Source organism: Pieris rapae, chromosome 16, assembly GCF_905147795.1.
Source record: "Pieris rapae chromosome 16, ilPieRapa1.1, whole genome shotgun sequence".
Taxonomy (NCBI): Eukaryota; Metazoa; Arthropoda; class Insecta; order Lepidoptera; family Pieridae; genus Pieris; species Pieris rapae.
The window spans coordinates 4,655,569-4,671,998 of NC_059524.1; the positions used below are offsets into that span (position 1 = coordinate 4,655,569).

The 16,430-nt window shown below is 32.8% G+C and overlaps 3 protein-coding genes across 5 annotated transcripts; 2 read left to right on the forward strand and 1 right to left on the reverse strand.

Annotated features, from left to right (window-relative positions):
* The first annotated feature begins 4,629 nt into the window (after positions 1-4,629).
* On the forward strand, positions 4,630-11,585 carry LOC110999632 (aromatic-L-amino-acid decarboxylase). 2 transcript variants are annotated; one of them, XM_022268792.2, is made up of 6 exons: positions 4,630-4,734; positions 8,144-8,228; positions 8,503-8,737; positions 9,018-9,267; positions 9,495-9,643; positions 9,758-11,585. In XM_022268792.2, exons 1-6 carry the CDS (start codon positions 4,731-4,733, stop codon positions 10,475-10,477), a joined length of 1,443 nt encoding a protein of 480 aa, XP_022124484.2. In that variant the 5' UTR covers positions 4,630-4,730; the 3' UTR covers positions 10,478-11,585. The 2 variants fall into 2 exon arrangements, with proteins under 2 accessions (XP_022124484.2, XP_022124485.2); XM_022268793.2 differs by lacking the exon at positions 4,630-4,734 and adding an exon at positions 5,585-5,706.
* Positions 11,586-11,719: 134 nt separating this feature from the next.
* Positions 11,720-13,670, forward strand: LOC110999660 (peroxisomal N(1)-acetyl-spermine/spermidine oxidase-like). Of its 2 annotated transcripts, XM_022268832.2 has the most exons (2): positions 11,720-12,133; positions 12,357-13,670. In XM_022268832.2, exons 1-2 carry the CDS (start codon positions 11,841-11,843, stop codon positions 13,657-13,659), a joined length of 1,596 nt encoding a protein of 531 aa, XP_022124524.1. In that variant the 5' UTR covers positions 11,720-11,840; the 3' UTR covers positions 13,660-13,670. The 2 variants fall into 2 exon arrangements, with proteins under 2 accessions (XP_022124524.1, XP_045487743.1); XM_045631787.1 differs by lacking the exon at positions 11,720-12,133 and having other exon boundaries at positions 12,141-13,670.
* A 268-nt stretch (positions 13,671-13,938) lies between these two features.
* Positions 13,939-16,179, reverse strand: LOC110999676 (BTB/POZ domain-containing protein 6). Its single transcript, XM_022268859.2, has 3 exons — positions 16,055-16,179; positions 15,794-15,872; positions 13,939-15,545 (listed from the first exon to the last, which is right to left on the reverse strand). Exon 3 carries the CDS (start codon positions 15,543-15,545, stop codon positions 14,193-14,195), a length of 1,353 nt encoding a protein of 450 aa, XP_022124551.2. The 5' UTR covers positions 15,794-15,872; positions 16,055-16,179; the 3' UTR covers positions 13,939-14,192.
* Between the last annotated feature and the right edge of the window lie 251 nt (positions 16,180-16,430).

The following is a 16,430-nucleotide window of genomic DNA, read 5'->3' on the forward strand; positions in this document are numbered from 1 at the left end:
CAGTATATATAAATATACCGAAAATTCCTGCTTATATTACGATGGCGACAGTGCAAGCAGAAATCCATAATATCAATTAAGCTAAGGAAAAATTCAAGACTCATCTTGCGAAGTTTTATTTAACTTATTACACATTTTTACAGAATTAAAAATCTAGTGTCAAATTTAATCCAAAAAATCCAAAAAACACAATTTATAAAAAAATAAAAAATACCGAGCAAAGCTCGGCCATCCAGGTCCTTAAACTTATGTGGCAAAAGAACCATCTGTTAAAACAGCAAAAAAATATCAAAAACTGTTATGATAATAATACTATATTCAATAATAAAAGCAAGACTAACTTTTATTGCGTACCTACAAGAAATAGGTAAACTAGGTAAGGTAAAATGTTTAAAGTAAGTACTTAAGGAGTAGCAAAGGTTACGTTTGGATTATATGCTATTTATTATTTTTAATGTTGCGTCATTTTCACTTCATTTTGATAAATTAAATAAAACTGAACATTATTCGCCTTTTTTGATAAAAATATCTTTTTCACTTGTCGAAAGTTATCGAAAAAGAAACACGTATTTTCGGATATTTTTCGAGTTACAAACACTAGCATGTTTCATATGATTCCTGATGTTCGGGATAGAGTTAGTAGAAAAATACTAAATATCTAAACATCGTAAGCGCTGTAATATAAATTTAAAAACAACTCTGCTTCAAGAATAAAAAAAAAAATATGATCGAAGTCAGTTATTCTTGCAAAAAAATTGTATTTAGTATTGGGTGTCTAAGTACGAAAATAAAAACTTTGTTTACAGAGCAACGCAATTGTTTATTTGAAACTTACATTAATAGATAATAAGATAAGTATATTGTCCAAGGTGTACATACCAGTCGCGATTAACGCCCACATCCAATAACCCAACTCAATCTATTTTTGACCATCTGAGATATACAAATTTAATACAAATGTTGTAAAAAGTGTGCCAGAACCAATCAACGGATTGTAAGAGCCATCTGTCGATACAAGCTATCCATGGTAAGTCGGATAGATCTTTGTATGAAAAAGACAGTTTAACTGTGCCAATATTCTATCTTAAGATTTACCTTATACCAGTTTTTAAAATTATAAAAAAGTTTTTTGATATGTTCTAAACATAGACATGTATGTTTTAATATTATTTGTACGGTTTTTTTACTTTATTTGGTTTATATTGATTATCAAATATAAGTGAAAAGAGCGAAGAGATTGCATTCTATCCGTCGCCAAAAATGGATAAGCTTCGTAGGGTTTGGTTATTGAATATATATATTTATATATGATTGAAAACAATCTGAGATTGTTGATAAATTATTGGGTTCGGGCGTTCAAAACAATTGAAAACAATCTGAGATTGTGGATTAATTATTGGGTTCGAGCGTAATAGGAGCGTAAACTGAGATCAATATTGAAGCCTGGTGGCCCACAGAGAACTATTTTTTTTACTTTGCTCTGAAAAAGAATTCTTACAAAGCGTGACAAAAATCTGCCCAATTTTATAAGGATTTCTGTCAAATTCAACTACCTATTATATTACCTTATTTTGAAAATCTTCTTAAATCATTATAATTTTCTTTGCGTTGAGGAGTTCGATTGAGAAGATAGTAAAAACTATTTACTTGACTTGACTTCGAAAAACCTTGCTATATGCTGAGATGGAGTAGAATATAGTTTCGACTTTCTGGCATTGGTGTCCTACCGAAGATAATCTACCTAGTAAGGGCCGTGTACAGGAATTAATCTTGTAATAATTGAACTTTATGAGGTAGCAAAAACATCAGTATACAAATTTGCCGCGCTAAAAGTCTGCCGCCCTAGGCACCAGCCTATAGACGAGATTCTAATATACCCAAGCAGATGCTTGAATAGAACCCGCAAGATAAGCGGAAGGAAACCTGGCGACATACAGTTGCAGATGAGGCAGAGAGAGTCGGAATGACTTGTCGTGATTTGAAATACGAAGCTCAAGGATCACAGTAGGCCTCCACAGTGATTCTCCTCTGCCTCATAGGGAATAAACAGATAAATTAATGCTTTAAGAAACAAAATAAGACAAACACATTTAACCACTTTTTAAGCATGACTAAATTATTAAATTTAAGTTTTTGAGTTAACGTAAATTGATTTTTGAGTTGAGGTACTAGTGTGCCTAAACTAGAACGAACGCTTATTGAAAATAAAAATTAATTTCGGTGTGATTTTTACACTTCATTACACACTTAATAATTATACAATATAACATTAGATCACAAAACCACTTAAAATATATAAATAAAAATTATAAAGCAACGGACGTCATTATTACCAATAATCTTTTCCAGGCAACCCTACTGAACAACAATAATAATTAAAAAATTGTGACAATCCACAAAGTGCTACTTCTTTCACAAGGAGTGTATAAATCAAAATATTCAAACATGACTATTCCATACGATACGCGTCGTTGCCATTAAATCACTTCTACATAAGCCCCACTTCATCAAAAGCTTTAGAAGTGTAATTACCCGGTGACGCAGGCCCACTCTGCTCTTGACTTGTCCGACACCCCCCGTGTGGGGGCATATAGGAGGGATCGGGTGGTTGCTATGGATACGGAGCCACCCTCACTCCAGTTGCAACAAGTGGATAGTATATCAACGGGTAAGGAAAAACGACAGCGCCTTCAATGAATTATTCATTTCCATTGAGGTTGTTTAGGTTTGGTGTTCGGTATTGTCTCTAAAATACCTCCACTGCTTATAAATATACAAAAAGTTTTATTGAATGCACTCTGTGATATAACTGACCATCAGGTGCCAGGCCTCGTTCTTTTGCGGATACATAAATGAAATATACGTTAGAATAATGCACCTGCAAAAATTATACAGTATACTGAAACTTTAAATTTGATTCCAGATTTGACAATTTCAGTGTTGCAACGTTATGAAATATACTAAACAGTGACGATGCGAAATTATTCAATAAGGAAATGGAATATTCCCGAATTCCTCAGGTTTATAGTAGTATATCTAAAAACTACTAGTTTAATAGAATAAGTATATCAGGAAATTAAATATTTCTGAACGGATAATTTAGTTAATTATCCGTTAATTTTATTAATAATTAATTTAATTTAATTAATTTTTCGCAACGCACTCGCGAGCCCTCTGGCATTGAGAGTGTCCATGGGCGGCGGTATCACTTAACATCAGGTGAGCCTCCTGCCCGTTTGCCCCCTGTTCTATAAAAAAAAAAAAAAATTTAGTTATGACGATTAATTTTACTAAGGATCATTACTTTTTAGTAACAGTGAAAGCTTTTCGTGGACGTTTTTTTGTTATTTGGACATTAAATTGTTATATATATATATATTACAATTATAATAACGAGTAGGTACTCTATTTATATACAATGTTTAATTTAGTATACATAAGGAGAGTGAACATCTACAAAGAGGCTTTATATTCTTATTTTCTATATCTACCTACTATTAGTATTGTATAACATTTTTAAATTATTACAAGAAATGTAAAAGGAAAATACAGCGAAAATTGAAACGATGAATATTAATAAAAGTTACGATCAACCTATTGTACTACTGTCCCAGATTTTCACAAGTCGCATTTAGATAATTGATTCAATTCTCCTCGGAGCAAGAACGGTTGAGGGGTGAAGTGGAGATTTCTCACTCCACTTCGCTTCGCTTATTACTTAGCTAGCGACTGCCTGCGACTACGTTTACTTATAACTATGATTGAATTTTTAACGTCCCTTCTGATTCACATTTTGTTTTTTAACTTATGTATATACATAATAGCTGCAACCTATGATATTGTCTCCGATGCACAACATTAACTCTTTATTATGTACTTATATTTTATTTCAAGGTTTACGAACAATCTTGATTTCATAGTTTTATATTGCAGCTCATGATTTTGGCTAAGATCTGAAATGGAATAATAGCTACCGAAATAAATTTCCTATACATTAAAGCAGATATTATTTATTTCCCAAAGTAGGTTGAATATAACAAGTATTACAATTTAATTCGCATCTAGTAAATCTTCGGAGAAAGTTTCGTATAAGATTTTCATTTGTATAATATACTGTTTTAGTCATAATTATTAAAACTTACATCTCAATATGATTATGATATTTAAAATTTGCTCGAGGTGTGCGAGGGGTTAGTTACACAGATTTTTTTATTTTTATTAAGTCATACATTATAAAAAAATAAATTTTTACATAAGTACTGCTACATTGGATCGTTTCTATACAGAATATACTAACAAAAACTACTTTGATTGATTTAACTCCAAAAGATTTACTGTAAATTGGTATCCTAATGAAATAATTAATAAAATATAAAATAATCGAACCAATTCGACTTAGGGTCCTTCAAGAAAAGAGCGGACAAATTCTTAAAAGACCCGCAACGCACTCGCAAGCCCTCTACATGTGTGTCCATGGGCGGCGGTATCACTTAACATCAGCTGAGCCTTCTGCCCGTTTTCAGTTTGTTTGTTCTATAAAAAATAAATAATAAAAATAAAGTGTTTAAATTCATGAGTCACTGAATCTTTGTGGACGTTTCACGTGTACTGATATGTATAAAAGGAGTCCATGTTACAGTTTCACGATCATTGTATGTCGTGAAACCACGGGTTGCGGGTTGAGGTTCTGTATTCGTATTAGCTAGATCTTTGGAAGTTTTATATCAAATATGGGTAAGTACTTCTCCTGTTACAATCCGAAAACGAATAATAGAAACAATTTTATAAATAGTAGAAACGCAATAATTTTAGGAACTCCGTATTTCAAAATACTACCTATATTTTTAAAATTAATTTACATAATATTGAAATATATTGTTTTAAATAAAGGTTTTAATTTTATTACAGTTCACTTTACCGAATTAAAAGAAAATCTTCCTATTTTGAGGGATAACACCGTAATACATACGCTTACTATATTTTGTATAGTTTAGGAACATATATCGTATATCTTTAAACGAGCAATTCTTGTATATATACATATATAATTGGAATCTCGGAATCAGCTTCAACGATTGTCATGAAATTTAGTATACGGGTTTCAGGGGCGATAAATCGATCTAGCTAGGAACCATTTCTAGAAAATGTAATTTTATTCGTGTTTTATCAACTTAAATATATAATTTATATATAATACGTTTAAAGATGTCAGTCAAATAAAAAACTTAAATGTGAATATAATTATCTTTTTTTTATTATTAGTATGTCATTCGTACTTTAATATAATTTCCAAAAAACACAATTTATAAAAAAAATACCGAGCAAAGCTGGTCATCCAGGTACTTGAATTTATATAAGAATAGACGACGATTCATTTTGTACTTTTACTAGTTCCTTTTTTGTAATCTTCATTTTTATCAAATATGTTTCTTCATAATAACATCAACTATAAGCTTTCAGTTCAAAGAATATATATGTATATGGTTTATCGTTAAGCCATAACCACTCTATTATCCCTGGGATCCTTTAAATCTCTACGTCATAGCGTAGTTTCCGCTTTACCTATAGCTGAATAGCCAGCGAATATATAAAGTGAGAGATCGTTGCGGCGGGCGTAGTGCGCGAGTGGTTTTTGGTTAAGCGTACCGTGATTTACTCAATATATAATTCGTTGCGCGTGTTAAAACCTTTGGAATTAATCTTTCGGTGAGTGCACTGGTGTAAATATTAAGTCTAGCAAGAATTTGAACACTTTCAATGTAATTTTGATTACTTTCAAAGCTATCTTAAGTATTGGAAATAAAGATTGTCGTTCGCCTAAATGTGTTGATAATATTTAACTATATCAATATATTGTTCAAATCAAAATCAAAAAGTAATATTATCAAACAATTTTGATATTACTTTTTGATTGATGATATTGTATTTATTGGCGCTTAGTCATGATTTATTCCATGTATGAATAAATCTCGACTTATTAACTTAATCAGTTAAATTCTGCACCTGACGCAGGCTCACCTTGGAAATGTTAACAACAAAAACCTGTCACACATACGATGTAGGATTCCTAGTAATAATGGTATAACGTAAAATCAACCATAGTTCGTAAAGCAATAACTTTTAATCTTTAATCAGAAAACCTTGGCCTTGTCAAGATACTGTAACCACCTATGACACAATTAACAGTTGGCATTGAAACAAAATTAGAATTTAGACAGCTTTTATTTAGAGGTATAAAATTGCTCATTTACTCAATAAACCTTGAATTATATATTTTGTAGGAAACTAGAACAATTTCGAAACTCATTTTAGCTCTTAATAAAAGGCCAAAGCGGATAATACCACTTCATCGGAAATATTGTTTAATTATTTTAATATCGATAACCAGGATAAAAAAACAGTTTCGTTTTATGAGGAAACATTGACGTACTTAAGTATGTTAAACAAGATTCGTTTCCAAGTGGGATTGAGGGATTACCCGCGCGCAAATTCAGCTTTCGCAGTGGAAAACCCCATACAAGAATTTACGTAAATTGTACCGAGAAGACATTTTAATATAATTACAATTTTAGAACGTTAGTATTTTTAATAAATACCTTGAAATAGGTTCTTGCTATGGCAACTTTTGAGCATTATTTGAAATATTGCTGAAATCTAAATAACAGAAGACAGTAGTCTTATTTAAACAATATACATTAAACATAACTAAATTACAGTTCACTTACAAACACATCAGCTAGACAACAGAGCTTTAAGCTCTATTTTGTTCTATACTTACGGCTAGATATTAGGGATCTAAAAATACAGAGACTACATTTAGTGCGAACTGTGACCTCCGTATCTTACTTGCCCAGCTCAAAAGGTTTAATGGCGCAAAATGAGTTTCCTTTGTTTTATACAAGATCTATCCTGTACCATTACCATATACGTACCATAAAATTAATGGCCATGATTTTGACTCGTAATAACTTGAAATGAGTTACTTCATATTAATTACGATTAAGATCTTAAAAGGGTATTCTGACGTATTTACCGTATCATTTGAGTCGGTTCCCGCCTTTTTATTAGTCACTTCTATATTAACTTACTTTTTTTCATGAAGTTGTCAAGTCTGGTTTTAAAAGTGGTTGCAAAGATTATTATCTATCATAGCAGCCAATTATGTTCACTAGGATTGAGACATTATGTCCTAGATTTTTAATAAATGTTTTACAATTATAATTAAGCATTGTCCCAAATAAAATACTTTGCACAAAATCCTATTATCAAAGGAAAAACAACGGTGTTTTTATAAACACGTAATCTCTCAGTTCTTGAAAATTAGCGTGCAAGCGGCCTAGTTCTAATTTTTTATGTAAAACTATTCATAATTATTATGACTAAGTATTTCATTATTTACCGTTCAAAGTTGGGACGATATACCTACATCTGATCGATATTCTCTTTTGCTTATATTCATTTGAACGTTAGATAAAAGGGATAGTGGTGTCTAATGGGGACGTGTAGGTCATTTCAATTTTCAACACGTTTTCTTTTTTTTAATTCCAATAATTATATTGTCGAGAACGACATTCTACCATTCCTTCTATATCAGTATTTGATTCTATCTGATATCCGATTACAATTCTATACAGCGTTTTATAGCGTATTGTTCGCGACGTAGTGTCGAGGTCCGATAATAACCTCGCACCACTTGCTTGTGCAACTCCACCACTCAGTACCATTCTCTCGACATTGAAGGAATGCGATAATATTGTTATAAAATCTTAAAGGCCATAGGAAGTAAGCCTAGAGGAAATTAAAATAATTTAATAATTAATTAATGAGACCCAATAAAATACTCTTTTTATGATTTAAAGTATAATGTATGGATTCAAGACGTATAAAATACATGAGGGTGACCTTAAGTTGAATCTTTAGGTATTTTACAGAAGATGATAATAAAATGCCAATGCCCCGATTATGTAAAGATTTAGCCGAAAAAAATCGGTCCTTTTAGAAAGAGAATGTAAAAATTGCAAGTCTGGCCTATTTCAAAGTTGTACTCTCGCTGAATAGAGTATGTCTTATAGATAGTTCATTTACTGTTATCATTTAACATCTCTTGAACATTAGTATAATTGCCTTGATTTTTTTTTCACAGACGAAATGGAGGCAAAGGAATTCAAGGAGTTTGCGAAAGCGATGACGGACTACATCGCAGAATACCTTGAAAACATACGAGATCGGTAAGATAATTAAATATTCTAATAATTATTTTAACATATTTTAATGATGATAATTATTTTAACAAATAAAGGTATCTAAGCGGTTTCTTTGGTTTAATTAGTCTTTATTTATATTTCAAAATAGCCGTTTGTTACTTCGCCTGAACTGTTATGGTGAAATAATTGGTACAAGTATTATAAGTATATAATATTAGCTTTAGCAATTTTATCTTGTACGTGCAATAATGTATGAACATGATATGTGCTAACTTAAATAATATTTTACGTTTTTCAGGCAAGTAGTGCCATCTGTGAAGCCAGGATATCTGAGACCATTGGTGCCGGAACAAGCTCCAGAGAAACCGGAACCTTGGACCGCAGTTATGGCGGATATTGAACGGGTTGTCATGTCAGGAGTCACACACTGGCATTCACCTAAATTTCACGCGTACTTTCCCACTGCCAACTCATATCCCTCTATTGTAGCTGATATGCTGAGTGGGGCAATTGCCTGCATTGGATTTTCATGGGTACTTATTACTGTAGTATAAATTAAAACGTGTGACGTGAAGGAGAACCAATCTATTTATGAATTGAAATCATGAATAAATCATAATATCATACCAGTCAAGGGACAATTAATATGACCTAGTAATTTTGTAAAATATCTCATAATAAACATTACGTAATTTGGTAAAGAATAAACCGCAACTTGAATTTAGAAACACTTTAAACATAACAAAACATAAAATAATTTTTTGTAATTTTACTCATCCACTATAATAAATGTGTTTTAACTTGATTTCACAGATTGCAAGTCCTGCCTGCACTGAGCTCGAAGTCGTGATGATGGATTGGCTGGGCCAGATGCTCGGTCTTCCTGAGGAGTTCTTGGCCCGTTCTGGTGGCGAAGCTGGCGGTGTAATTCAAGGCACTGCCAGTGAAGCTACACTGGTTGCTCTACTTGGAGCTAAATCGAAGGCTATCAATCTTACCAAAGAGCAACATCCCGAATGGACTGACGTGGAAATCTTATCTAAACTTGTGGGTTATTGTAACAGTGAGTTTCTTGTTTAATTCAATAAATGCTTTACAAAGAGGGAAATGAAGACTAACACGCTATGTTCCAATGAATTCTTTTATCATTAGAGAAAACTAGCTCATCTTAATCAGGTACAGAAAGAAGGATCGTAATCCTTACCAAGGCTAGATGAACTTAGAAAAAGCATAAAATTTTTAAAATGTTGTTTGATATTTTTGGTTTCAAAATGAACATAACCGTTTCAGAGCAGGCACATTCTTCGGTAGAACGGGCAGGTCTTCTAGGAGGCGTAAAGCTCCGATTTTTACATCCTGACAGCAAGCGCAGTTTAAGAGGTGACACACTCAGGGATGCGATAAAGGAAGATATCCAGAATGGTCTCATACCATTTTATGTAAGTTATTTATAAGTATACAGGTTTTTTTTATATATTTTGCAATCATTTAAATCTCTTTAACCCCAACGATTTAAGCTTCTTTAATGATAAAATTGATTCTAAAATTTTCAGGTTGTGGCTACTTTAGGTACCACATCAACTTGCGCTTTCGATGCTCTTGATGAAATCGGCGACGTATGTCGGGAAAATGATATCTGGCTGCATATCGATGCAGCGTACGCTGGATCTTCATTCATATGCCCCGAATACCGATATCTAATGAAAGGTATAGAAAAAGCGGACTCGTTTAACTTTAACCCACACAAGTGGCTACTAGTCAACTTTGACTGCTCTGCTATGTGGCTGAAACAGCCCCGTTGGATCGTTGATGCATTTAACGTTGACCCTCTGTACTTAAAGTACGATCAGCAGGGATCAGCGCCTGATTACAGACATTGGCAAATTCCTCTCGGCCGTCGTTTTAGGTCTCTGAAGCTATGGTTCGTCCTAAGATTGTATGGAATTGAAAACCTTCAAAAGTACATCCGTAAACACATCGCATTGGCACATTTCTTCGAAAAACTTTGTGGCGAAGATGACAGGTTCGAAGTTGTTGAGGAAGTTCTCATGGGCCTTGTCTGTTTTAGACTAAAAGGCGATAACGATTTAAATAAAGCGTTATTGAGACGTATTAACGGACGAGGAAAGATTCACTTGGTTCCATCAAAAATTGACGACTCATACTTCCTGAGATTTGCTATTTGTTCCCGTTTCTGTGAGGAGAGTGATATACAAGAATCTTGGGAGGAAATTAAGGCTTCGGCTAGTGATGTTTTGGCAGAAAACAAATGAATACAATATAAATCAGCCAATAAATATTTATCGAAAATATCTATAAGCTATTGTACTCAAAATTATTAGAGAAATTGTTGTTTGCGCTTAGCGTGACTGAAAAAATAAATATTTACATTCAATGAAGTATATTGATAAATGTAGTTTTTTATGTTATCTACATAATAGCAGTATATCGTGTACTGAGTGTTGATGTGATTAAATTAAATGTGTATGTGTAGAGATAAGTTTATCTCCTTAACTTGCCAATGATTTAAATGTGCTGATTTGCATTTTTAATAGACGAATTTAAGATTTTATATACCTACTTAATTTTACATCATGAACAAATGAGTTTCCCAATTAGTGAGCCTCCAGCCCGTTTGGGTTGTTGTTGTCCTTGCCCGTTCTATAAAAAAAAAGTTTAATAAGGACCAATTTTATTGAAATGAAACTTCTAATGCGACTCCCAACAAGGTTGCGTTAAACGTTTAACACTTCTGGGAAGGGAATTAGAAAGAGACAGAGCGAGAGTGAATGCTTCCTATTTTCATTACAAAGTTTCACTTCTTCCATGCAGAGGAACTCTATGTATCATTTTTTTGTCTATTTCATTTTTAAGACTTGTTTATTTATATTATAATATAAGAGACGATCAAATTTTCATTTCATGTATATTATTCACATTTAATTCTTATTACAAATGTATTTAACATAGCATAAGCTCGTATGGCACAGTGGCTTTGCATTGGTTGGACAAAGTATTAAGGGCAAACGTCTGCGTAAAATATATTTAATAGGTACTGTGTCAAACTCAGTGTGGACCGTCTGATATTGGTATTAGAAATTCAAAACTACTTCATGAATCTTTAATATAAATAAACGACATTAAGGATAACTTTGATGTCGGATAACTATCCTTAATGTCATTTATAAATTCAGTATTATCAAATAGAGATGTAGCTAAAATTCTATGTAAAAGCTTCATGACCTTCATGATGATTGTAAGTGAAGTATTTACTTTTAACACTGTAATTACTAATCTATCATTTGAGGACGACGTTCGTCAATGTACCTAATACATATTAATAACTTATAAAAGCAATAATAAAGTCATATTCAATGATAACATTTTCGTTTCATTTATTATTAGTTTTTTATGAATGTTTTCAATGTAAAAATTGTATTATTATACTTATTGTGTGGACGCATCCTTCGAAGATATTTTGTTAATGGCTGATTACAAGAAATAATGTTTTTAGATAACCGAAATCTTCTTTCAGAAATGTCAAATGTTGTCACTTAGAGGATATTTTGTAAAATCAAAATTTTAGAGTTATATATTTCCCGATGTCAAAGTATAAATGAAATTCTAAATAACAATATGAAATTATCACGTATATTATCTTCTTGGATCAGAAAATGGGGTGCTTTGTTGGAAGGCTCAGGCTTCGCGACAATACAAAAGAATAAATGTGTGGCACTGGTATCTTATCGTCAAAGTAGCGCTCTAAGCGCAGGCAAGGAACAATGTATACTGGATTCATGCTGTATAGGTCCTAATTGCAGAGAACCACGTGTAATTATTGTAGGGGCTGGCATAGCTGGACTTTCTGCAGCCCACCGACTAGTGCAATGCGGAATTCGTAATTTTGTGGTGCTTGAAGCAAAAGAAAGGTATGATTAACAATGTTTTAAATACGTTAACGGCAACGATTTGTCTCCATATTTTATTATATCCTAGTTTAGTATCTAGTTTTGATGTACCTACCTAATAGCAATATTTTATAGGTCAACAACAACTTATAGAATAGAATTGAGACAGAGTAGGTATTAATAGAGCAAAGTTGTTTAATACATCCTTGTTATTAACATTTTTAATTCTATAGTATTTTTATAGACCAGGTGGCCGAATTCACTCGTGTTGGCTTGGAGACTCTGTCATAGAAATGGGTGCTGAGTGGATATATGGAGCTTGCCTCCCTAACGCTGTATATACGTTAGCATCTTATGATAGACTGTTACAGTCACCGTTACCTCGACTAGACGCTTCGAGAGGATTATTTTGCACAAGTGAAGGGCGAGCTGTGGATCTACCAGTTACAATTACTGCTTATCACACTTTTCGCCAAATAGAACAGCAGGCAGCCAATTTGTTCCGACTTGGAGGAGAAAGGCCGCATGGAACATTATTAAATTTTCTTGGTTTAAGAATACAACAGGAGTTACATAATTTCCCCGAAGATCAAAGGTACGACGCCGCAAGAGTGATGTTTGGGTTATCAAATATTCTGAGAAATCGTGTTGGTGACGATCTGACTCTTGCAAGTGCTGATCAATATGGGAGTTATATAGAGTTGCCTGGTGGAAGCGTACGAGTTCCTTTGGGATACGTTGGTATAATGGCCCCATTAATCCGAGATCTGCCAGATAATAGTATTCGTTATAATAAACCAGTTAATGTTATACGATGGGGCACAGGCCAGGCGGGTGCTGGGCGAACTTTAGTTAAATGTTGTGATGGAGAGGAAATAACCGCAGATTACGTAATTGTCACAATGTCCTTAGGATGCCTGAAATGTCAAGCTGATAAACTATTCGCGCCACCTCTTCCAGCATGCAAACTAGATGCTATCTGTTGCCTAGGCTTTGGATTAAGCGACAAGATATTTCTAGAGTATGCCGAGCCCTTTTGGGTATGTCACGAAGGCAATTTAAAAATGGCTTGGTCAGCTGAAGAACTTCAATGCAGATGTGATTGGAGTAAAGGTGTTTGTGCGGTGGATGAATTACCAGGAAGTAAGCATGTTTTATGTGCTTGTGTTTCTGGTCAAGAAGCTGCTCAAATGGAATCAATGCCTGATAATGATGTAGCTGAAGGTCTAACACAGTTATTGAGAAAGTTTACGGGAAATCCTTGCTTACCATACCCTCAAATGTTGTTAAGGTCGCGATGGGCATCTGATCCCCATTTCTGCGGATCTTACTCTTACATGGGATGTTGCTCAACGGTGAGCCATCAATGTGAGCTAGGCACTCCTGTACCAGGTCCCTGCGACTCCCAACCTCCGATAATATTATTTGCTGGAGAAGCCACTGTGCCTGGATATTTTGCGACAACCCATGGGGCAAGGCTAAGCGGTATTCGAGAAGCAGAAAGAATTGTTCTGTTGACTAAGAAATTCGAAGGTCCACCACGTTGAATACATACTGTATGGGATTTTTTTTTAATAAAATTGTTTAGTACAAATGTTTTGTATAGTAAATGTTTTAAATGGAATCTGTTTCATTGTTTTTCGGTCAAACACAGAATTGGAGTCTATATTAAAAGTGCTAATAGGAGTTTGCAACGGCGAAGGACGTCTGCATTAGGACGAGTATATTTTTTGTTTGGCAGTCCTCATATCGTTCTGTATGTTAACCATAAAAAACATTATAATGTAAATATTCTTTGATTGTGCAAACTAAATAATACACCAATGTAAATAAAATAAATTTTATTTGTTAGCTTTTCATAGCCACTCTCAATAAAATGCACATGAGTCACGCGTCTAATTTAATAAAGCTAAATATATTCAGATCTTATAAGTGTTACAATTATAACAACCATACTTTAAACTAAAATAAGATACCCGTTTGTAATAAATTTTAACCAATATTTGGTAAATTAGTGATAATACTCAAAATAATACAATAAATGTTGTAAATCAGTTGCTTAGATTAATAGTGTAAATAATTACATACAAAATTTAAAACCTTTGAGGAAACTTCCGCTTGTATTGGACAATGAGGAAATGTCTTGAAACTCAAACTTAATTTTATTATATAACATTGTATAGCTTAAATCTCTACTTTGTACACTGTACATATGAGTGTCATACAAAGTTAGATTTTGCCAAATAAAGCTAATTCTAGTCCATTGGTCTCTCCTTATACATAACGGCTCAAAGAATTCAATATCAATACAACAATCATATTCAGTATCTTCTTTAAAATCAAACTCTTTAATAATACTATTATCGTCTTCAGAAAGGACAGAGATTACAAAGTCTTCATTATAAATATTTGAGGAATTGTAAAAATTATTGACAGGTGCCATTCTTGACTGTATTTTAAGCGAATGTATAAAAAATGTCTTATCTGCTTTTATTTTTGAGTGTATACAATAGTTGTGAGAATCAATTGTTATAGGAGATTCCGATCTGATTAGGGCACGGTGGCAGAGGTGTGACTGTACTTCTATTGACTTACGAGGCAATGTTATGGTGTTTATCTTATCTTCCAACTTAATTCTTTTATCACTTAATAGTGTCTTTGTTAGCATGTGCTTGATGGTTAAAATTTCATCTGGTAAAAGCAAATTTAATTCATCATTAACAATGTCATCCAAATCATCAATGCTTAAAGCATTGAATCGTAGTAAAGAGAACAATCCAGTTTTTATTAATATATCCCTTCTATCAGTTGTATCTGTGTTAAATTTGTAATTATTTGTATAATAAGCTGACCATGCAAAAACTATTTTGATTAAATCTTTTTCTTTAATATTTATTTCATTAGTTTCTAAAATTTTTTTCCATGTTGAAATTGAAATATCTTCCTTGTGTTCTTGTAATAAATGGTAAGCATGCTGACAGAATAGTTTTAAAGCACATGTAAGTAATTCATTATCTTGCATATAATCTGGCTGGTTAAGTATATATATAACATTATCAATTCTTGTATTTGATTGAATATATTCCAAACAGATTTCAGTTAATGTATCCAGTAAATATTTCTTGGATACATATAATAAATCATAAGCTTCTTCAATAGTTAGGATATCCACTTTGTCAGTATAAATAAAGTTAAGAAGTAGTTGAAATATATTGGGATCTATATCACTTATAATAATATTGTTATTGGTAGATAAAGGACCATAAAACATAGCTTCAAATACTGGACTGCTAATAGCTAAAATTAATTTATGTGATTTAAATTCTTGGCCACATACAAGAAAACAACAATCACTCCAGTTATATGACACAAGTAATTTGTTCACACGATCATAAAGACTGTTATGCTTTAAGTCACTTTTGAAGGAACCCATCTGCAAAGAAAATTATTGATATAATATATTTTTGAAAATTTCTTTGATTTAATAATTTCATCTTAAAAACAAAAGAGGAAATTCTAGTAATCATTTTGTGGAAACTAAGAAAGCCACTGCTTGAACTGGCTAATGTAGTAAAAAAAATACAACGAATATTTAAGCTATAAGGTAAACAAAGGTAAGCTATTCTTTAAAAATATTTTTTTAGAACTTTATTCTAATAAGTCAATTCTGCCAGCACTCACCTTTGTTGTTTTCTTTCTTTGAGGTTCGACGTTCTACAAATTATGCTCTACTGCCTGCCACCGCTCATAACGGTTGTACCTGTTTGGTATAAACATGAAACCTTGAACTTGATAATGACCAGGGAACAAGTTATGAGATACGTATCGTAACTTAAAGCAATGGATTTTGAAATATTACCTAAGCAAGCAAGCGCCTAAGCAACTATTAACCTTGATTAAAATCTTATGTAACTAAAGGTAAATCAAATAGATAATACAAACCTTGAATACAACGCCCGACCTACAACACTCGATAAATTACGAATTTCAAATCAAAATATTATTTTGCTGCATCCGAGTCCTTTGACAATTAACCGTTTGTTTGTCATTCGATTGTCATCTAGGAGACGTTAAGGTTTAACTACATGACATTTTTCGTTAACAAGAACTACAGAAACCGTGTAAAAAGTAAGAGTGGACTTCCAGTTACATATCTATAAACGTTACATGACTTGGGTAAATGAGACACCTAATTCACACCTTTCTTGCTTGGTGGAAGTAAACTATTTTTTCAAAGGTAACGATTTTGAAATCATATACCCGAATTTAATGATACTGATTATGTAGGTGTCGGGGGACCTTGATTGGAACACCTACA

What these genes read in the sequence shown, in the direction of transcription:
- LOC110999632 (XM_022268792.2), top strand. An exon ending in CTTGAAAACATACGAGATCG is followed by an intron (nt 8,229 to 8,502) that starts GTAAGATAATTA and finishes TACGTTTTTCAG; the next exon opens with GCAAGTAGTGCCATCTGTGA. An exon ending in ACTTGTGGGTTATTGTAACA is followed by an intron (nt 9,268 to 9,494) that starts GTGAGTTTCTTG and finishes TAACCGTTTCAG; the next exon opens with AGCAGGCACATTCTTCGGTA.
- LOC110999660 (XM_022268832.2), top strand. Translation starts at nt 11,841, where the DNA reads ATGAAATTATCACGTATATTATCTTCTTGGATCAGAAAATGGGGTGCT. An exon ending in GTGCTTGAAGCAAAAGAAAG is followed by an intron (nt 12,134 to 12,356) that starts GTATGATTAACA and finishes GTATTTTTATAG; the next exon opens with ACCAGGTGGCCGAATTCACT.
- LOC110999676 (XM_022268859.2), bottom strand. Translation starts at nt 15,545, where the DNA reads ATGGGTTCCTTCAAAAGTGACTTAAAGCATAACAGTCTTTATGATCGT.